Source organism: Ornithorhynchus anatinus, chromosome 7 (assembly GCF_004115215.2).
Source record: "Ornithorhynchus anatinus isolate Pmale09 chromosome 7, mOrnAna1.pri.v4, whole genome shotgun sequence".
In the NCBI taxonomy this organism is placed as follows: Eukaryota; Metazoa; Chordata; class Mammalia; order Monotremata; family Ornithorhynchidae; genus Ornithorhynchus; species Ornithorhynchus anatinus.
Window position 1 is genome coordinate 60711698 of NC_041734.1, and position 22350 is coordinate 60734047.

A 22350-nucleotide genomic window follows, 5' to 3' on the forward strand; every position below is an offset into this window, starting at 1 on the left:
ATTCATTACTCTATTTTATTAAGGATGTGTAGATGGAACAACCTGATTACCCTGTATCTCCCCCAGCGCTTAGAACAGTGCTCTGCACATAGTAAGCGCTTAACAAATACCATCATTAATTAATTATTATCTATTTTGAGGGTATTGATGCCTGACTTCTTGTTTTATTTTGCTGTCTATCTCCCCCTTTTAGACAGTGAGCCCGTTGTTGGGCAGGGATGGTCTCTGTTGCCCAAGTGTACATTCCAAGCGCTTAGTACAGTGCTCTACACACAGTAAGCGCTCAATAAATACGATCGAATGAAGGAATGAATAGAGAGGAATTGCCTGAAGGCAGAGCTGGCTTCCAGTTAGTTACTCCAAAAACTTCTCACCCCCTTTCACCCTTCCCACCTCCCCCAATGTCTAGCACATACGAGTATATCTCTAGATGGCCTATATCTAGTCTATATCTATATCTAGTTATATCTTTTTGTCAATTTCATTCAATCGTATTTATTGAGCCCTTACTGTGTGCAGAGCACTGTACTAACCGCTTCAAGGAGCTACAGACGTATGCTAACTTATAGTTATCCTTCCATGATCGGGTTTATATTCTTCGATTCTTTACTTCTTATAGTTTTGTTGGAAAAGAATCTAAATTTATAGTAATCAACTTTATTTCAGCCCTCAAAGAATAAACTCCTGACAGGATTCCATCAAATCAACTGTAGAAGGCGTCTTTTATAGAGCGCCCGGATAGCTCAGTCGGTAGAGCATCAGACTTTTAATCTGAGGGTCCAGGGTTCAAGTCCCTGTTCGGGCGACAGTAATTTTTTCGGCCGACCAAATTTTCTCGAAGTAGTTAAATTCAAGGAATAACTTGAAGTGGGGAGGGGAGAGGGCTTTAATATGCTTTTAAACCAATTTCAAAATGTCTGCGTTGCTAAAACTGCGAGGAAATGTGTACGAGAGGTTTGCTCCTATTGGATCTGCTCGGAGTGCAGAAGAGGCCGGGGTTTTTCAGTCAGAGAAAGAATTAGGCCCTTGGGGAGAGAGAATTTTGTGTGTTTCCAATACAGTGAATATATATTTAAAAAAATAAAATAAAAGAGGAATTCGCCCGAACAGGGACTTGAACCCTGGACCCTCAGATTAAAAGTCTGATGCTCTACCGACTGAGCTATCCGGGCTCCTGTTTTAACTTGCCACTATTTCCTCTTCTGAAGGATCTGCCCTAGGCCAGACCCTTTTCTCCACCCATTTTGTGTGCACAGGGCCACAACCAGCTGCTAAAACCTTGCAATGAATCCTTCCTGCTGTCCCCCCGCCCCCCAAGGACAAGCTTTACTTAATAAATAGCAATAATAACAATAATAATAATGATAATGTTGGTATTTGTTAAGCGCTTACTATGTGCAGAACACTGTTCTAAGAGCTGGGGGAGATACAGGGTCATCAGGTTATTCATTCATCAATTCATTCAATAGTATTGATTGAGCGCTTACTATGTGCAGAACACTGTACTAAGCGCTTGGAATGGACAAATCGGTAACAGATAGCGACAGGCCCTGCCCTTTGACGGGCTGACAGTCTAATTGGGGGAGACGGACAGACAAGAACAATGGCAATAAATAGAATCGAGGGGATGAACATCTCATTAAAACAATAGCAAATAAATAGAAGCAAGGCGATGTACATTTCATTAACAAAATAAATAGGGTAATGACAAAATAAATAGGGTAATGACAAAATATGAGGCTCACAGTCTTTTAATTCCCATTTTACAGATGAGGGAACTGAGGCCCAGAGAAGTGAAGTGACTTGCCCACAGTCACACAGCTGACGAGTGGCAGAGCTGGGATTATAATAATGATAATAATAACAATAATAATGATGATGATGGTATGTTAATGATGTGCATACATCTATGATTCTCTGTGCCTCAGTGACCTCATCTGTAAAATGGGGATTAACTGTGAGCCTCACGGGGGACAACCTGATGACCCTGTATCTCCCCCAGCGCTTAGAACAGTGCTCTGCACATAGTAAGCGCTTAACAAATACCAACATTATATTATTATTATTATTATTTATGATTCTATTTATCTCGATAATAATGTTGGCGTTTGTTAAGCGCTTAACAAATACCAACATTATATTATTATTATTATTATTTATGATTCTATTTATCTCGATAATAATAATAATGGTGGTATTTGTTAAGCGCTCAACAAATACCAACATTATATTATTATTAACGATTCTATTTATCTTGATAATAATAATGTTGGTATTTGTTAAGCGCTTAACAAATACCACCGTTATGATTATTATTGTTAATGATTCTATTTATCTTAATAATAATAATGGTATTTGTTAAGCACTTACTATGTGCCAAGCACTGTTCTAAGTGCTGAGGTAGATACAAGGTCATCAGGTTGTCCCACGTGGGGCTCAAAGACTTCATCCCCATTTGTGTGTGTGAGGGGGGGAGTTGATAATAATAATGATGATATTTGTTAAGCGCTTACTATGTGCCAAGCACTGTTCTAATCGCTGGGGTAGATACAAGGCCATCAGGTTATCTGGGGCTCACAGTCTGATGGCATTTGTTAAGCGCTTTCTATGTACCAAGCACTATTCTAAGCGCTGGGGTAGATACAAGGCCATCAGGTTGTAATAATATTATTATTTATGATTCTATTATCTTGATAATAATAATAATAATAACGTTGGTATTTGTTCAGCGCTTAACAAATACCAACATTATCATTATTATTATTTTTGATTCTATTTATCTTGATAATAATGATAATGTTGGTATATAATAATGATAATGTTGGTATTTGTTAAGCACTTACTATGTGCAGAGCACTGTTCTAAACGCTGGGGGAGATACGAGGAAATCAGGTTGTCCCACATGAGGCTCACAGTCTTAATCCCCCTTTTACAGACCAGGTAATTGAGGCCCAGAGAAGCAAAGTGACTTGCCCAAGGTCACACAGCAGACACGTGGCAGCGTCGGGATTAGAACCCCTATCCTCTGATTTACAAGCCTGTGCTCTTGCCACTAGGCCATGCTGCTTCTCAGATGGGGTCACTGAGGCACAGAGAATAATAATAATAATATTAATAATAATAATAGTATTTGTTCATTCATTCATTCAATCATATTTATTGAGGGCTTACTGTGTGCAGAGCACTGTACTAAGCGCTTGGAATGTACACTTGGGCAACAGATAGAGACCATCCCTGCCCAACAACAGTCTCACAGTCACCGGGGAGACAGACAACAAAACAAGTAGTTTGGCGTCAATACCATCAAGATAAACAGAATCATAGATATATACACATCATTAACAAAATAAATGGAGTAATAAATAAATAATATACACAAATATGCACAAGTGCTGTGGGGAGGGGAAGGGCAGAGAGCGGGGGAAGGGGGAATGGGGAGGGGAGGAGGATCTTACTATGTGCCAAGCACTGTTCTGAGCACTGGGGTAGCTACAAGGCAATCAGGTTGTCGCACGTGACGCTCACAGTTTTAATCCCCATTTTACAGATGAGGGAACTGAGGCCCAGGGAAGTAAAGTGACTTGCCCCAAATCACCCAGTTGACTGTGAGCCCGTTGTTGGGCAGGGATTGTCTATCTGTTGCTGAATTGTACATTCCAAGCGTTTAGTACAGTGTTCTGCACATAGTAAGCGCTCAACAAAAATGACTGGCGGAATGAATGAATATATGTACTTATTTATAATTCTATAAATGGGGAAGCAACATGGCTCAGTGGAAAAGAGCCTGGGCTTCGGAGTCAGAGGTCATGAGTTCGACTCCCGGCTCTGCCACTTGTCAGCTGTGTGACTGTGGGCAAGTCACTTCACTTCTCTGTGCCTCAGTTCCCTCAAATGGGGATTAACTGTGAGTCTCACATGGGCCAACCTGATGACCCTGTATCTCCGCCAGCGCTTAGAACAGTGCTTGGCACATAGTAAGCGCTTAACAAATACCAACATTAAGAGGAGGAGCCGGGATTAGAATTTAATCCTCCCCGGCCCAAATGGGAGTGAATTCTCATCTGTAAAATGGGGAGGCCGGCTCCGCCTCTCAACGGCCCTGGGACTTTGGGGAAGTCACTTCGCTTCTCTGTGCCTCAGTTAACCTCATCTGTAATATGGGGATGCATTCTTTCAGTCGTATTTATTGAATACACTAGTCGATTAGACTACTACGAACAGTCTTAATCCTAGACTGTGAGCCCGTTGTTGGATAAGAATTGTCTCTGTTGCTGAATTGTACCCTCCAAGCGCTTAGTACAGTGTTCTGCACACAGTAAGCGCTATGGGACAACCTGATGACCTTATATCTACCCCAGCAATTAGAATAGTGCTTGGTACATAGAAAGCGCAATGCCATCAGACTGTGAGCCCCACGTGGGACAACCTGATTACCTTGTATCTACCCCAGCACTTAGAACAGTGCTTGGCACATAGTAAGCGCTTAATAAATACCATTATTATTATCCCGGCTCAGCCGCTTGTCAGCTGTGCGACTTTGGGCAAGTCACTTAACTTCTCTGGGCCTCAGTTACCTCATCTGGAAAATGGGGCTGAAGACTGTGAGCCCCCCCGTGGGACAATCTGATCACCTTGTATCCTCCACAGGGCTATAGAACAGTGCTTTGCACATAGTAAGCACTTAACAAATGCCATTATCATTATTATTATTAATTTGGATGCCTTCGGGCTTCCTTCTATCTAGACGCGGGGCATAAATGCTAAGGAGTGTTTTAATTTTTACTTTTCATTAGCACCCTGCCTCCTGACGATGCTCTACGGGTGATCACTCTCTTTGCCTCTTCGGGCCCCGACCCCTCATTTCAAGAGGGAAATTAACACCCATTCATTCCAGCATTCAATCGTATTTATTGATCGGTTACTGTGTGCAGAGCACTGCACTAAGCGCTTGGGAAGGACAATTCGGCAAGAAAGAGAGACAGTCCCTGCCAACAACGGGCTCACAGTCTAGAAGGGAGGAGACAGACATCAAAACAAGCATCAGTAGCATCGATATAAATAAATAGAATTATAGATATATACACATCATTAATATAAATAGAATTATATATACATATGTACACACACACATATATGTGTATATATATATATATACATATATGGGAGAAGTAGCATGGTTTAGTGGAAAGAGCCTGGGCTTGGGAGTCGGAAGACCTGGGTTCTAATCCCAGCTCCACCACTCGTCTGCTGTGTGACCTTGGGCAAGTCACTTCACTTCTCTGGGCCTCAGTTCCCTCATCTGTAAAATGGGGATGAAGACTGTGAGCCTCACGTGGGACGATCTGATTACCTTGTATCTATGCCAGGGCTTAGAATAGTGCTTGGCACATAGTAAGTGCTTAACCCAATATCATAACTACTCAGCGCTTAGAAAGGTGCTCGGCACATAGTAAGCGCTTAACCCAATACCATAACTACTCAGTGCTTAGAATAGTTCTCACCACATAGTAAGCGCTTAACAAATACCATCTTTATTATATACCCAGGTGATGTGGGGAGGAGGGTAGAGCAAAGGGAGCGAGTCGAGGGGAGGGGGAGCTGAGGAAAATGGGGGCGGTTAGTCTGGGAAGGCCTCCTGGAAGAGGTGAGCCTTCAGTAGGGCTTGGAGGGAGGTGGGGGGGAAGAGGGAGAGGAGGGAGGAAGGAGAGGAGAGAGGAAGGAGAGAGGGGGAGAGAGAAAGAGGAGGGGGGAGAGAGAGAGAGGAGGGGGGAGAGAGAAAGAGGAGGGGGGAGAGAGAAAGAGGAGGGGGAGAGAGAGAGAGAGGAGGGGGGAGAGAGGGGAGGAGGGAAAGAGGGGGATGAGAGGAGGGAGAGGAGGGGGCAGAGGGAGAGGAGGGGGCAGAGGGAGGGGAGGGGGCAGAGAGAGAGGAGGGGGGAGAGAGAGAAGAGGGAGGAGGGAGAGGAGGGGGGAGAGAGGGGAGGAGGGAAAGAGGGGGATGAGAGGAGGGGGGGCAGAGAGAGAGGAGGGGGAGAGAGAGAAGAGGGAGGGGGAGAGAGAGAAGAGGGAGGGGGGAGAGAGAGAAGAGGGAGGAGGGAGAGGAAGGGCCAGAGAGAGAGGAGGGAGAGAGAGAGGAGGGGGCAGAGAGAAAGAGGAGGGAGAGGAGGGGGCAGAGGGAGAGGAGGGGGCAGAGGGAGAGGAGGGGGAGGGGGGAGAGAGGAGGGAGGAAGGAGAGGAGGGGGAGAGAGAGAGGAGGGGAGAGAGGGAGAGGAGGGGGAGGGGGGAGAGAGGAGGGAGGAAGGAGAGGAGGGGGGAGAGAGAGAGGGGGGGGAGAGGGAGAGGAGGGGGAGGGGGGAGAGAGGAGGGAGGAAGGAGAGGAGGGGGGAGAGAGAGAGGAGGGGGGAGAGAGGGGAGGGAAAGGAGGGGGGAAGGAGAGGGAGAAAGGAGGGAGGAGGGAGGGGGGGAGAGGGAAAGGGAGGGGGGAGAGGGAGAGAGGGGAGGGGGAGAGAGGGAAGGGGAGGGGGGAGAGAGAGGGAAAGGGAGAGAGAGGGAAGGGGAGGGGGGGAGGAGGGGGGAGAGAGCGAGCGCGCTTGCGCCGTCTTGTCCTCTATGATCCGGAGGGGAGGAGGGGAGGGCGCGTCCCCTCTCTGGGCGGGCGGGCGGGCGGGCGGGGACTCTATGCCCCCGCGGCCCCGGCCGGAAGTGCTGCTGCGGCCATGTTGGCGGTCCGGAAGTGTCGTCTTCTTTCCCCGCCGGGGGAACATGGGCCCCGGGCGCCCCACGCCGCCCACCCCGCCGCCCACCCCGCCGCCGCCGCCGCCGCCGCAGCAGCAGCAGCCCTGAGGGCGACGACGACGACGACGACGACGAGGAGGGGGGGGGCCGGGCTCCCCGGGCTCCCCGGGACACGGCCGGGAGATGGAGCGGCCTTAGGGGGGCAGGTGAGTTGGGGGGCGGGTTGGGCCCGGGACCGGCGAGAGAGCCACCGCCCCAGCCGAGGCCCTGCCTTCAAATCATGATAATAATAATAATGTTGGTATCGGTTAAGCGCTTACTCTGTGCCGAGCACTGTTCTAAGCGCTGGGGGAGATCCGGGGTCATCAGGTGGTCCCACGCGAGGCTCCCAGTCTTCATCCCCATTTTCCAGATGAGGGCACTGAGGCCCAGAGAAGTGACTTGCCCACAGTCCCCCCGCTGACAAGCGGCAGAGCCCCCTTATAATAATCATGATAATGTTGGTATTGGTTAAGCGCTTACTCTGTGCAGAGCACTGCTGTAAGCGCTGGGGCAGATCCAGGGTCATCAGGTGGTCCCACGTCAGGCTCCCAGTCTTCATCCCCATTTTCCAGATGAGGTCACTAAGAGAAGTGACTGGCCCACAGTCACCCAGCTGACAAGTGGCAGAGCCAGGATTCGAACCCATGACCTCTGACTCCCAAGCTCGGGCCCTTTCCACTGAGCCACGCTGCTTCTCTGGGCCTCAGTGCCCTCATCTGGAAAATGGGGGTGAAGACTGTGAGCCCCACATGGGACAACCTGATCACCTTGTATGTACCTAGCGCTTAGAACAGTGCTTGTCACATAGTAAGCATGTAACCAATACCAATATTATTATAAGTGGCAGAGGGGTGATTAGAACCCACGTCTTCTGACTCCCAAGCCTGGGCTCTTGCCACTAAGCCATGCTGTTTCTCAAGCAAAACAATTATTGAGAGAGAGGAGGGAAGCCGACTAAAATCAGATCTCCATAAGTTATATATAATAATGATAATATACTTGTTAAGTGCTTACTATGTGCCAAGCACTGTTCTAAGTGCTGGGGTAGATACAAGGTAATCAGGTTGTCCCACGAGGGGCTCACAGTCATAATTTCCATTTTACAGATGAGATAACTGAGGCACAGAGAAGTTCAGTGACTTGCCCCAAGTCACACAGGTGATAGTAGTGGAAGTGGATTTAGAACCCACGACTTCTGACTCCCAAGCCCGGGCGCTTTCCATTAAGCCACCCCTGTACTCTAAGCTTGTTGTGGGCCAGGACCTTGTCTCCCAACTTCATTGTATTGTGCTCTCCCAAGCACTTAGCAGTAGGAGAAATGGTACCTTTTAAGTGCTTTCCATATGCTAAACACTGATCTAAGCGCTAGAGATACAAATTCACCAGGTTGGACACAATCCTTGCCCCACATGGGGCTAACACTCTTAATCCTCATTTTCCACAGGTGAGGTAAGGACAGAGAAGTGAAGTGACTTGCCCAAAGTCACACAGCAGGCAAGTTCATTCATTCAATAGTATTTATTGAGCGCTTACTATGTGCAGAGCACTGTACTAAGCGCTTGGGATGAACAAGTCGGCAACAGATAGAGACAGTCCCTGCCGTTTGACGGGCTTACGGTCTAATCGGGGGAGACGGACAGACAAGAACGATGGCAATAAACAGCGTCGAGGGGAAGAATATCTCGTAAAAACAATGGCAACTAAATAGAATCGAGGCGATGTACAATTCATTAACAAAATAAATAGGGTAACGAAAATATATACAGTTGAGCGGACGAGTACGGTGCTGTGGGGATGGGAAGGGAGAGGTGGAGGAGCAGAGGGAAAAGGGGAAAATGAGGCTTTAGCTGCGGAGAGGTAAAGGGGGGATGGCAGAGGGAGTAGAGGGGGAAGAGGAGCTCAGTCTGGGAAGGCCTCTTGGAGGAGGTGATTTTTAAGTAAGGTTTTGAAGAGGGAAAGAGAATCAGTTTGGCGGAGGTGAGGAGGGAGGGCGTTCCGGGACCGCGGCAGGACGTGACCCGGGGGTCGACGGCGGGATAGGCGAGACCGAGGGACGGTGAGGAGTGGGCGGCGGAGGAGCGGAGCGTGCGGGGTGGGCGGTAGAAAGAGAGAAGGGAGGAGAGGTAGGAAGGGGCAAGGTGATGGAGAGCCTCGAAGCCTAGAGTGAGGAGTTTTTGTTTGGAGCGGAGGTCGATAGGCAACCACTGGAGTTGTTTAAGAAGGGGAGTGACATGCCCAGATCGTTTCTGCGGGAAGATGAGCCGGGCAGCGGAGTGAAGAATAGACCGGAACGGGGCGAGAGAGGAGGAAGGGAGGTCAGAGAGAAGGCTGACACAGTAGTCTAGCCGGGATATAACGAGAGCCCGTAACAGTAAGGTAGCCGTTTGGGTGGAGAGGAAAGGGCGGATCTTGGTGATATTGTAGAGGTGAGACCGGCAGGTCTTGGTAACGGATAGGATGTGTGGGGTGAACGAGAGGGATGAGTCAAGGATGACACCGAGATTGCGGGCCCGAGAGACGGGAAGGATGGTCGTGCCATCGACGGTGATAGAGAAGTCTGGGAGAGGACCGGGTTTGGGAGGGAAGATGAGGAGCTCAGTCTTGCTCATGTTGAGTTTTAGGTGGCGGGCCGACATCCAGGTGGAGACGTCCCGGAGGCGGGAGGAGATGCGAGCCTGAAGGGAGGGGGAGAGGACAGGGGCGGAGATGTAGATCTGCGTGTCATCTGCGTAGAGATGGTAGTCAAAGCCGTGAGAGCGAATGAGTTCACCGAGGGAGTGAGTGTAAATGGAGAACAGAAGAGGGCCAAGAACTGACCCTTGAGGAACTCCAACAGTTAAAGGATGGGAGGGGGAGGAGGCTCCAGCGTAGGAGACCGAGAATGATCGGCCAGAGAGGTAAGAGGAGAACCAGGAGAGGACAGAGTCCGTGAAGCCAAGGTGAGATAAGGTATGGAGGAGGAGGGGATGGTCGACAGTGTCAAAGGCAGCAGAGAGGTCAAGGAGGATCAGAATGGAGTAGGAGCCATTGGATTTGGCAAGAAGGAGGTCACGGGTGACCTTAGAGAGAGCAGTCTCGGTAGAGTGGAGGGGACGGAAGCCAGATCGGAGGGGGTCTAGGAGAGAATGGGAGTTAAGGAATTCTAGGCATCGATTGTAGACGACTCGTTCTAGGATTTTGGAAAGGAAGGGTAGTAGGGAGATAGGACGATAACTGGAGGGGGAAGTGGGGTCAAGAGTGGGTTTTTTTAGGATGGGGGAGACGTGGGCATGTTTGAAGGCAGAGGGGAAGGAGCCCTTGGAGATTGAGTGGTTAAAAATAGAAGTTAAGGAAGGGAGGAGGGCAGGGGCGATGGTTTTAAGAAGGTGAGAGGGAATGGGGTCCGAGGCCCAGGTGGAGGGGGTGGCACTTGCGAGGAGGGAGGAGATCTCCTCTGAGGATAAGTTGTGGAGTCGGGATTAGAACCCATGACCTTCTGACTCCCAGGCCCATGTTCTATGCGCCATGCTGCGAGTGCAGTGTTCTGCACACAGTAAGCACTCAATAAATACCATTGATGTTGATGCCTTCCCTGACTTCTCTCTCAACTCCCCACCCTATTTTCCCTTTCTGCTGTTACCCTGTGCCCACAAAGACTTAGCACGTCCCCTCCCCGCCCCCCCATATCCCAGCCCTTATGTACATATCCTTCAACTCAAATTTTCCCCTTATATTTTTAGCTCTTTGAAGTCCAGGACCGTGTCTAACTCTGCTCTCCCGAGCACTCAGTACAGTGCTCTCATTCATTCAGTCAGGTGTATTTAATAATATTTAATGTTAGTATTTGTTAAGCGCTTACTATGTGCAGAGCACTGTTCTAAGCGCTGGGGTAGGTACAGGGTAATCAGGTTGTCCCATATAAGGCTCACAGTTAATCCCCATTTTACAGATGAGGGAACTGAGGCACAGAGAAGTTGTGACTTGCCCACACTCACACAGCTAAGTGGCAGCGGAGATTTGAACCCATGACCTCTGACTCCCTAGCCCAGGCTCTTTCTACTGAGCCACGCTACTTCTCTGATATTTAATGAAGCGCTTCTCCACAAAGTAAGCGTGCAATTCATACCATTGATTTCACTGATAGGGAGAGTGTTGGGAAAGGTGGGAAGGAGGATTCTGAAGGAAAAAGGGCAGTCGATGGGGAGAGGAGTTCGAGAGCTGGGTAGTTATTTTCTCTGGTATTTAAGTGCTTATGATGTACCAGGCACTGTACTAGAGTGTGTGGAGCAGACACAAGTTTGTCATGTTGGACACAGTCCGTGTCCCACGTGGGACTAACAGTCTTAATACTGATTTTACACATGAGGTGACTGAGGCACAGAGATGTGAAATGACTTGCCCAAGGTCACAAACCAGACAAGTGGTGGAGTTGGAATTAGAACCCAGGTCCTTCTGCCTCCCAGGTCCGTGCCTGATCCATTAGCCCATGCTTCTTCTCTTTAAGTGGTAACTCTAGACTGTTAGGCTCGTCGCGGGCAGTGAACATGTCTACCAAATCGATTGTATTGTCCTCTCCCAAGCAGTTAGCACAGTGCTCTGCACACAGTAAGCACTCATTAACTGTCTTTGATTCATTGATTGTTGGGTAGGGAGATGTGATGGGTAGATGGTGGAGAGAGGAGACTGGGAGGTTTGGAGGAAGGAGGGAAAGGTAAAGTGGATCAATTTGTCAGCAGTACTTAATTGAGTGCTAATTGTGTGCTGAGCACTGTACTAAGCACTTGATGGGAACATGGAGCTGGAAAAAATGGAAAGGGCTTTAAGATCAGGGAGGAAGGATGAGGGGTTTGAAGATGGCACTTAGAATACAGAGGAAGTAGCATAGTCTAGTGGAAAGCGCCCCGGGCTTGTGAGGACCTGGGTTCAAATTTTGGTTCTGCCATTTGCTTTAATAATGTGGGTATTTGTTAAACGTTTACTGTGTGCCGAGCACTGTTCTAAGCGCTGGGGGAGATACAGGGTCATCAGGTTGTCCCACGTGGGGCTCCCAGTCTTCATCCCCATTTTCCAGATGAGGCGACCTGTACCTCGTTTTCCTCATCTATTTTTCCCTTCCCTTAGGCTATGAGCCCCATGTGGGACAGTCGCTATGTCTGATCTGAGTGTCTCGGGTCTACCCCAAAGATTAGTTCGGTGCTCGCAACAAAATCGGTGCATAACAGTATCCACAATTATTAATATTACTAGGAAAGAGACGTGGAAGCAGAGGTAGAGAGAAATGGAGATGGAGAAATGACGTTATCTATACATTCCATCTTTCTCCCCCTTTTGATTGTAAGCTCCTTGTGGACAGGGGTCGTGACATCTCCCCCAAGTACCTAGAACGGAGCTATGCATTATCAGTGGTATTCATTCAGTTGTATTTATTGAGCGCTTACTGTATGCAGAGCACTGAAGTGCTAGGGAGAGTACAGTGTAACAGATGGTAGAAGCATTCCCTGCCCACAGTAAGGTTACAGTCTAGAGCATGCAGTAAACTCAGCTGTTGATTATTTTAATAAGAAAAGGAAGTGGTTTATCAAGCCACGTGTTCTGTTTCTGTCAGTGATACCGTAAGACGCTTGGAAGAACAATTGATTATTTGACATCCAGCCTTATGAATAGGGATGAACTTCTTAACATCCCTAATTTTTCCAGCTAATACATTATTGACCTCCGGTGAATTTAACTGAACCGATGGATAACTTTCTATGTGCAAAACATACATTTGTAACAGGTTTTTTAAATTTGTACAGCTCTGCCATAATGTGTGTGTTCCCTCCTCACCCACGCTCAGCCCCACCGCAGTCCTGTATATCCGGAATTTATTTTGTCTGTCTCCACCTCTAGACTGTAAACTCCTTATGGGCAGGGATCGTGTCTACCAACTCTGTTGGATTGTACTCTCCCAAGCAGTTAGTTGAATGCACTGCACACAGTAAGTGCTCAATAAATACCATTGATTAATTGATTTCCTGAATGATTGCACTTGGTCTAGAACTAAGGAACTAGGGAGCTCTTGTCTGACCAATAAGCCTTTTCTATGGCCAACACTGCATGAAGTTGGAAGAAACAGCTTGTGCCCATGTGGTTAAGCGCTCCAGGACCAGCTTTTTTTTAATGCAAGCTTTCATAAAAAGCTTCACAGTGTAGGAGAACGCGGTGTGCTCTTCAACATGTTTATTTTCCCCGTCTTTAACCAACCAACTTTAAGCTTCATTCAGTATTTCCCAATCCTGTTGTGATATTTTTGTGATATTTGGTGACCAAGACTTCTGCGTTAAGTTGGTCCTCATCCTCCATGGTTTTTGTAGAATCCAGTCATGTCTCCTTTCAGGCGTCGTCATTCAGGACAAAAGTCTTCCATGTTTGAGGTCTGTTCTCACACAGAATTCTCCTCAACGGTTTGGATACCTGTCTCGGCTTCACTTCTACCTCGTCTTCCATAAAATGCTGTTATCAGCATTGCAGAATCCAAAAAGGCAGTAGAATCCCATGAGGTGCTCCTTTATGATTATATCTTTAATATTCATTAAATTTTAATTCACTAGGCGTACCAAAAAAAAGCTAGGTGAGTAGTAGAGTTAGACACTCCCCCAGCCCCTCTTCATACACAGTCCATGCATATTGTGACAGAGAGCTTTCCTGAGCACTTGAAAGGCTCTTTGGGCTGGGTTAGTGCTTTGGATTTAGCTGAGGTTTCCTCAGCTTTAAGCTTCACCAAATAACTTTGAGTGTGTGCCGTGTGAGAAGCGCTCTGTACAAGGTGATGGGTCGCAAAGGGTTTTGGTGTACTGGTATGGTATGCTTTCAAATTCAGTGCAGCCCAGAGAGTCAACCAAACTAGGTAAAATGTATTTGACGTATTTTTGTTCCCAAAAATCTGTGCAGAGATTTCACCTTCTTGATGACGGCTTAGGCCTTATTTGATTCTCTACTGCTTTTTGGGCCTTACAAAAGGTTGTACACATGGGATAGTTTGGATTGTTTGAATATAGGAGAGACTTTTATGTTGTTCTACTTGATCTTGGGCGTAAATGAGCCATTTTTCAGAGCTTTGAGCCAGGATAATAATAGTAATATTGGTATTTTTTAAGCATCTACTATGTGCAGAGCACTGTTCTAAGTGCTGGGATAGATACAGGGTAATCAGGTTGTCCCACGTGAGGCTCACAGTCTTAATCCCCATTTTACAGATGAGGTAACTGAGACACAGAGAAGTTAAGTGAGTTGCCCACAGTCACAGCTGACAAGCGGCGGAGCCGGGATTCGAACCCATGACCTCTGACTCCCAAGCGCGGGCTCTTTCCATTGAGCCACGCTATCAAACAGTTATTCAGCAAGGCGGCTGCTATCCCATCTCAGAATAACTTGGAGGGCTGGGGAGGAAGATTTAGATATGGTAAATCTATCATACTCTCCCATGTCCCGAGTACAGGGCTTTGCACATAGTAAGTGCTCAGTAAATGCCACTGATTAGTGAAATTGCTCAATGCGGGATGAGAGCAACTACCAAAAGCGAGCCCCGTGTCACGGTGGTGGTTTTAATAGTGAGTTTCTATAGCTGATTAATTTGGCTTTAATGTTAGTCAACAGAGAGTATCACTGTTTCTGCTCCTGGTTACTTTGGGGGGGGAAACTAGCCATTTTGCCCACTTTGCCTGCTGTTCAGAAATCCTGTAGAGTTTTGCTGGAAAAGTTCCTGTTCGTGAGTTGAATCTGAATGATTTCATAGGTTTGTGACCCAAGAAACAAATGATGGAACGTGTAGTTCCCCGTCCCATTGAACACTATATCGGAAAATTCCATAAGAGACAGTTATCAAATAGAAACATACCCGTAATTTCGAGCATCAGGTTTCAGGCTTCACGTTCAGAATTTAGGAGGCAGAAGGTTGTGGTACTTTTCCATTTAATATTTCAGTCATAGTGAAATCACTGTCTGTCATTACTCAGATTTTCTGGCTGCAGTGGGGGGAGGTGTGGTGTGAGCAAAGGCCTTAATATCTTTTTGGCAGTAAACCTGCCTGTTATATCTTGTTATGCTCTTTGAATGTGAAAGTCATTTGTTGATGTACTTTTTTTTAACTTGTATCTACACATTAGAGTGTAAGATCCTTGTATCCAGGGAACACGTCTTGTGTGTTGTAATTCCCAGCTCTCATTGCACAGCATTTAGGAGGTCCTCAGGAAGAGAAGCGGCATGTCTTAGTGGCAAGAACACGGGTTTGGGAGTCAGCACGTGGGTTCTAGAAGAAGGTAGAGAAGCAGCCTGGCTCAGTGGCAAAGAGCACAGGCATGGGAGTCCGAGGTCATGGGTTCAGATCCTGCTCTGCCACTTAGCTGTGTGACTGTGGGCAAGTCACTTACCTTCTTTGTGCCTCAGTTACCTCATCTGTAAAGTGGGGATTAAGATTGTGGGCCGCACGTGGGACAACCTGATTACCCTGTATCTTCCCCAGCGTTTAGAACAGTGCTCTGCACATAGTAAGCGCTTAACAGATACCAACAAAAGAAGCAGCGTGGCTCAGTGGAAAGAGCATGGGCTTGGGAGTCGGAGGTTATGGGTTCAAATCCCCGCTCTGCCACTTGTCAGCTGTGTGGCTGTGGGCAAGTTACTTAATTTCCCTATTCCTCAATTACCTCATCTGTAAAATGGGGATTAAAACTGTGAGCCTCACATGGGACAACCTGATTACCCTGTATCTACCCCAGTGCTTAGAACAGTGCTCTGCACATACTAAGCACTTAACAAATACCTACATCATATAGAGAAGCAGCGTGGCTCAGCAGAAAGAGCGCGGGCTTGGGAGTCAGAGGTCACGGGTTCTAATCCCGGCTCTGCCGCTGGTCAGCTGTGTGACCTGGGGCAAGTCACTTAACTTCTCTGTGCCTCAGTTACCTCATCTGTCAAATGGTAATTAAAACTGTGAGACGCACGTGGGACAACCTGATCACCTTGTATCCCCCAGCGCTTAGAACAGTGCTTTGCACATAGTAAATGCTTAACAAATACAATTCAATTTTTTTTTCTAATCCCTGTTCTGCCACCTCTCTGCTGTGCAACCTTAGGCAAGTCACTTCTCTGTGCCTCAGTTACCTACTTTGTAAAAAGGGGATTAAGACTGTGAGCCCCACATAGGACAACCTGATTACTTTGAATCTACCCTAGCACTTAAAACAGTGCTTGGCATGTAGTAAGTGCTTAACAAATACCGTAACAATAATAATAATTATTATTAATAAATGCCATGCTAATGATGGTAATAACAATAAAGGTATTTGTTAAGCACTTTTACTAAGCACTGGGGAGAGTACAATGTAACAGGCACATTCCTTGCTCACAATGCGTTTATAGTCTAGAGAGGGAGACAGGCATTAATGTAAATAAATTAGATTAAATGAGATTAAAGATATTTACATAAGTGCTGTGGGGCACTCGGACATAATTTCTCTACAGAATCTATGTGGGGAGGGAGACCATATATTTAATCTCTTATTTTACAGATGAGGTAACTGAGACATAGAGGAGTTAAGTGACTTACGCGAGGTCCCACAACAGGCAATGGTGGAGCTGGGATTGGAACCCAAGTCTTCTGACTCCCAGGCCTGGACTGTTTACTCTAGATTATTTATATTAAATGTCTGTTATATTGTTGTTTGTACTCTCCCCAGCACTTCATACGGTGCCCTGCACACAGTAAGCGCTCAATAAGTATGACTGATTGATGCTGCTTCTACAGAGGAGCTTCTGAGGGCTCAAATCCATCTCTTATAGAAATAAAACCAAACCATTTTACCTGAAATGGTTTCTCTAACGAGAAGTACCATCTCAGTTGAAAGCGCTCTCTTTAGGTTGGCTGCATATCTGGCCTCTCTCAGCCTACCTGCCAGCCTTGGATAATGACTCTGAGTATCCCTGCAAAAGATGCATCTCGTGAAAATTGATTTCTTTGGGGAGACAAAGAGAAAGAAAAACTCTGGTAAATGAAGTCCGACTTGCTAAAATTTGCTCAGGTGGCACCTAGGAGTGTCCTGGTGGGCATTGAATGAGCTTTCAGGACCGAGATGCTGGGCGAAGGAATTGGTTCTCGGGCTAGTGGTGCGTGCAGTTGCCATCACGCTTTCTGTCCTGCCAATGAATTAGAAAAAGAAAAAGAGTTGCGTAGAGAGTATTCTTAAATGCAACCCTTATCTCCTTCTAGCGGTGGTAGATTATCTCTGACCTTATTTCCATGTGTTAATTGTAGATGTTTTATTCCATGCAGCGTAGCTGATTGAGTCTCATAAATCCCCATCAAAGTAGGTAATTCCAACGAACGCTGAGATTGGATTGGGAAAATTACTCCATTAAAATTCAAGCAGGGTATCCCGCGTTACAAGTCATCTTGATACCGATATAGAACTCTGCCTCAGCTGGGAGTCGTTTACCAAATCTGATCCCAAAGACTGCTACAGAACTTGGAAGTCTTTGTGATAGTTATTCTCCCCTGATCATTTTTGCAAGCAGGACTGTCTAGCCACAGTTCAAAGATTTGGACCGGTGCTGGAGAGGGGGCCCGTGTCTGGTAGAGGGCATTTTACCTCGAATGTTCATTATTTTGGAGTTACGTTGGTCCAGGATTTACTCAAGCTAGTCTTCATTTTACTGTCATATTGAGCGTTTACTGTGTGCCTAGCACTGTATTAAGCTCTTGGGAGAGTACAGTATAACAGACATATTCCCTGTCCACAATGAGCTTACAGTCTAGAGGGACTCCTAGGTCCTATTTGGATAGAAATCTCCAAGACAATGTCAGGGAGAAACAGCCACTGTGCGTGGGCCCCGTCTCCCCCCATCTTCAAATCAGAAGTGAGGAATTAGGGTTGATGTTGGGTCCCGAGGAATCAGAGAGAAGATCCAAGGTAACTGTCAGAGGTCAGCAGCTGGAGCCCACAGAGGGTAGAGAGACTATTTGCCGTTGGCAGCTGCGTGTATGTACACTGTGGCCCTTTGTCCTCGATGGTGATCACGCAGCTTACCCGTGCCGTCGCTGGCTGGAACGACGTGACCGTGTTTTCCTCACCACATGCATTTCGACCGTCGTCTGGTTTGCAGCCGTCTGGGGCTTCCACAGTTGCCCTCTACCTCAGATTCTCTGCAACCCCTTTCCTAGATGGCTTAATTAAGTAGATGTCTTGCAGATGATGGGGAGAGAGGGCCTGCAACTAGAGCTCTTAGCCCTTCTGATCCCCTCACTTCTGCTTCAAGTGCCATTTTAGAATCTGCTCTGCTGTGTGCACAGTTTGCACTTCTGGCTTGTTGCTTCTCCTAATATAGGCAACTGATAACCGTCCCACCACAGAGAGGCTCTGAGCTGCATCAGTGTGAAAGTCATCGACAGTTTATGCCGAAGGAATGAGTGGGTCACCCGCAGTTAGCACTTGCTCTGGGCTTGGAATTGTGAAAAAGAAGCACACCATATACATCTGCATTCTAGTCGCTCTGATTTACTGTACTGGAAGACCTGAAAGAGTGATGTTTTTGGAGGGTAGTTGCTTCTAAGCCACGTCATACTGGAAATTCCCCAAACCGCATTGAGGAAGTAAATTCGTTTGACCTTAAACTATTTGAAACAAATTCGTCACTCCGATTCTATTTTAAGAGAGCAGAAAGATTCTTGGTGTAGATTAATCAGGAAAATGTATCAAAACATCCTCCATTCGTATGCGACGCTCTCTTTGTTGATGGCCATTTGTGGTTCGTTAGGCTAAATTAGTAATAATAACTGGAATTTGTTAAGGATGTACTGTATGCCAAGCATTTTACCAAGCACTGGGACTGATACAAGATAGGCCGTATAGAGTCCCTGTCCCACCTGGGATTCACAGTCTAAGTAGGAGGGAAAACAGCTATATTGACTCCCCATTTGGCATATGAGGGGACTGAATTCCCAGGTCCGTGCTCTTTTCACCTAGCCATGTTGCTTCTCAAAAACTAATCGTTTAGGATAGCGTCTAAGATTTTTTTTAACTCACTTTTGTACAACTGCACAAGATTGACTCGAAACCAGGTCTATCCCTATCTGGGCAGCTAGGGAATGCGTTGTGCTGGTCTGCGATGTCATAGGTGGTAAAGAAGGGGAAAAAACGGTCTTGGCTGTTTGCAGTAGTTGGTGCCCGTTGGACTATAGGGGAAGGAGAGAGCTACGAGAGGCCAGAGTCTCTTGATGCAGGCCAGGATAAGGCCTGAGTGGCCTGTGACATAAGCTTCTCACTGTGCCTCCTGGTCCATGTCCTACCTCTGGTCTGGAATGCCCTCCCTCCTCAAATCCGCCAAACAATCCCACTTTCCTCCCCCCTTCAAAGCCCTACTGAAGGCTCACCTCCTCCAAGAGGCCTTCCCAGACTAAGCCCCCCCTTTCTCAGCTCCCCTTCCCCTCCCTATCGCCCCAACTCGCTCCCTTTGCTCTACCCCGCCCCATAGCACTTGTTTTGTTCTGTTTTGCTTTGCTGGCTCCCCCATTTAGACTGTGAGCCCGTTGTTGGGCAGGGATTGTCTATCTGTTGCTGAATTGTACATTCCAAGCGCTTAGTACAGTGTTCTGCACATAGTAAGCGCTCAACAAAAATGACTGGCGGAATGAATGAATATATGTACATATTTATAATTCTATAAATGGGGAAGCAACATGGCTCAGTGGAAAAGAGCCTGGGCTTCGGAGTCAGAGGTCATGAGTTCGACTCCCGGATCTGCCATTTGTCAGCTGTGTGACTGTGGGCAAGTCACTTAACTTCTCTGTGCCTCAGTTACCTCATCTGTAAAATGGGGATGAACTGTGAGCCTCACGTGGGACAACCTGATTACCCTGTATCTACCCCAGTGCTTAGAAGAATTCATTCATTCATTCAATAGTATTTATTGAGCGCTTACTATGTGCAGAGCACTGTACTAAGCGGCTTGGGATGAACAAGTCGGCAACAGATAGAGACAGTCCCTGCCGTTTGACGGGCTTAAAGTCTAATCGGGGGAGATGGACAGACAAGAACAATGGCAATAAATAGAACAATGCTCTGCACATAGTAAGTGCTTAACAAATACCAACATTATTATTATTTATGTTAATGCCTGTTTACTTGTTTTGATATGTATATATCTATAATCTATCCCTAGAGAAGCCGCATGGCTCCGTGAAAAGAGCCCAAGCTTGGGAGTCAGAGGTCATGGATTCTAATCCCAGCTCTGCCACTTGTCAGCTGTGTGACTTTGAGCAAGTCACCTAACTTCTCTGTGCCTCAGTTACCTCATTTGTAAAATGGGGATTAAAACTGTGAGCCCCACGTGGGACAACCTGAATACCTTGTATCCACCCCAGTGCTTAGAACAATGCTTGGCACATAGTAAGCAATTAACAAATACCATCATTATTAGCATTATTATTATTAGCATTCTGTTTATATTGATGCCTCTTGTTTTGTTGTCTGTCTCTCCCCTTCTGGACTGTAAACCCATGGTGGGCAGGGATTGTCTCTATTGCTGAATTTTGCTTTCCAAGCGCTTAGTATAGTGCTCTGCACGTGGTAAGCGCTCAATAAATATGATTGAATGAGTGATTTAGGCTATCGGGGTGTCCCTATTGCACATTAGCACGTTTGGGGGTTCCAGAAAGGCATGCTCCTTCCAGAGATGGCACTGATCTAGCTCTGACAGCCCTCTGGGGATGTTGGCCAGCGGTGCGACAGTTCCAGACTCAAATGGGTTAGCGGCTGGTGGCATTGGCTTGGAACCAGTGGCGGTGGGTTCGTGGGGCTGTGCGAGACTCTCCGCTGGCTCTGAGTTGCTCTGCTGTGGTCTGCCTCCCGCGCTCACAGATCTGTGCGGTCTCTTGGCCACGCACGCCTGGGTTTTTGCTGGTGCCTTCAGCTTTCCTTGACTGCTCAGTGGGTTCCTGAACAGGGACAACAGACCCAGGCTGGCACGGGATTCAGAGGCCTGTCGGGCCAAGGTAGTCCCACGGTTGCACCGGCCAGCCTGGGACCCACGGCAGTTGCTGGGCCTCCTCTCCTTGTCCTTGGCCTTGGCAATCAGGGTGAAAGCACAGACTAAAGTAGTCACGTGCAAAATGTCAGTTGATTGTGTGGATTTGCAATATAAATTTGATACCATACATTTTCTCTGAAAAGTTCTAAATGTTCTCCCATATATTGCCTCATTTATCCTTGTAACTCAGGGAAACAAGTAAATAAATGGAAAAGGTGGTGCTGAGAGAGTAAAAAACATTTTCCCAAATAATAGTTACACTGTCATTTTCTCTGTCGTGTGTGTGTGTGTTTCTAGAAATATAAATGATTTGCTTTAGTTTCTAGAAAGCAAGATAGGTTTTTTTAATAAATGAATTTTAATTTGAAGGGTGGGTAATCTTGTCACCTGTAAGCCCAGCTCCAAGTTCCTTTGTAGTTCTCACTGTCTGCCTTTTGATCTGTTTCCCAGTGCCATTTAGCTGGTTCATCAGAGTGGATAGGGATGGGGAGAGCGGGTGAAACATAGAAGTCCATAAGAAGGACTGTAGGAATACGAAAACTAGTGGTTTAAATGAGTTTTGGGGTTCACCTGTGGATTTGAACACCGTGCTATTTTTCCATGGTCTCTAGAGTTAGTTTGGCTCCCAGGATGACTCACTGTAAACTATTTTAAATGTTCTGGTACTGAGAGTGACCATATTTAAATATTGACTAAGCAGATCCTGACTCATTTCAATTTCCTCTGGGACATTTCAAGTACTTGCCCCAACATGCCATAGGGGATTTGACCAGGACTGTGCTAGACAGCCCAAAGCCTCATTTATTCAGGTAATTTCCTCTGTCTTAAAGGTTTCTCTCAGAGAAAGTTTTGAACCCAGTTGAAAGGAGGAGCAGAAGAACCCATTGTACTCAGATGGATAATTTGGCAAGGAAGTAAAACAAGTTTGTTTCTAGTGTCGGGATAGAGATTGGACCATGTCTCGAGCTGTGATTATGTAGTGTTTTGTGTTCTCTTTATGACGTATTAAACTGAAGTCCACGTGGGTGGAGGGCATCTCCCCCGAGATGCCTGTTTAGCAGGTAACGCATTTGCTAGTCACTCAGAAGGGACAGAATATCCCAATTAGGGTTTGTGTAGTAACTTTAATATCCTGATCATATGAGGCTTGGGTTTGGGATTCGTTTTTAGCATTTTCTAAATGTCAGAGTAATTTTTTTCTCCTTATTTCAGTGAATCCAATTTTAAAAATTGCTTTTTTGTTTTGTTAAACCGTAGACCGTAACTTCATAGCCAATATGACATCATCTTCCACATCTGCGCAGTATCCACCCTCTGAAAATGCTTGCAGTATCACACCGGGACAAGTTAATCAGGTAAAAGAAAGAAAAAGTCCATTATTAGAGTAGAAAACTTTGGAGCCTGTGGATTTTATAGGGAGCAAGTCTGCAGGTATGAATAGTGGAGATTTTTTCAACAGGTTACATAGACATTCTTCTCCTTGGAATCAACTGTGAATTAAAAGATGATCTACTTAGGGCTCATAGTCTAAATCGGAGG

At 46.7% G+C, this 22350-nt stretch overlaps 1 protein-coding gene and 2 non-coding genes across 5 annotated transcripts in view; 2 read left to right on the forward strand and 1 right to left on the reverse strand.

The window, feature by feature from the left end:
* The first annotated feature begins 732 nt into the window (after positions 1 to 732).
* On the forward strand, positions 733 to 805 carry TRNAK-UUU. Its single transcript has one exon. It is a non-coding gene; the product is annotated as a tRNA-Lys (tRNA).
* Positions 806 to 1099: 294 nt separating this feature from the next.
* Positions 1100 to 1172, reverse strand: TRNAK-UUU. The gene has a single exon. It is a non-coding gene; the product is annotated as a tRNA-Lys (tRNA).
* Positions 1173 to 6855: 5683 nt separating this feature from the next.
* The window catches only part of MDM4 (MDM4 regulator of p53), a 45677-nt gene continuing 30182 nt past the window's right edge, over positions 6856 to 22350 (forward strand). For all 3 annotated transcript variants that reach the window (XM_029068595.1, XM_029068597.1, XM_029068596.1), the window contains exons 1-2: positions 6856 to 6938; positions 22069 to 22166. In XM_029068595.1, the coding sequence (XP_028924428.1) occupies positions 22089 to 22166 (78 nt within the window). In that variant the 5' untranslated portion in view covers positions 6856 to 6938; positions 22069 to 22088. The remainder of the gene's footprint in view (positions 6939 to 22068; positions 22167 to 22350) is intronic.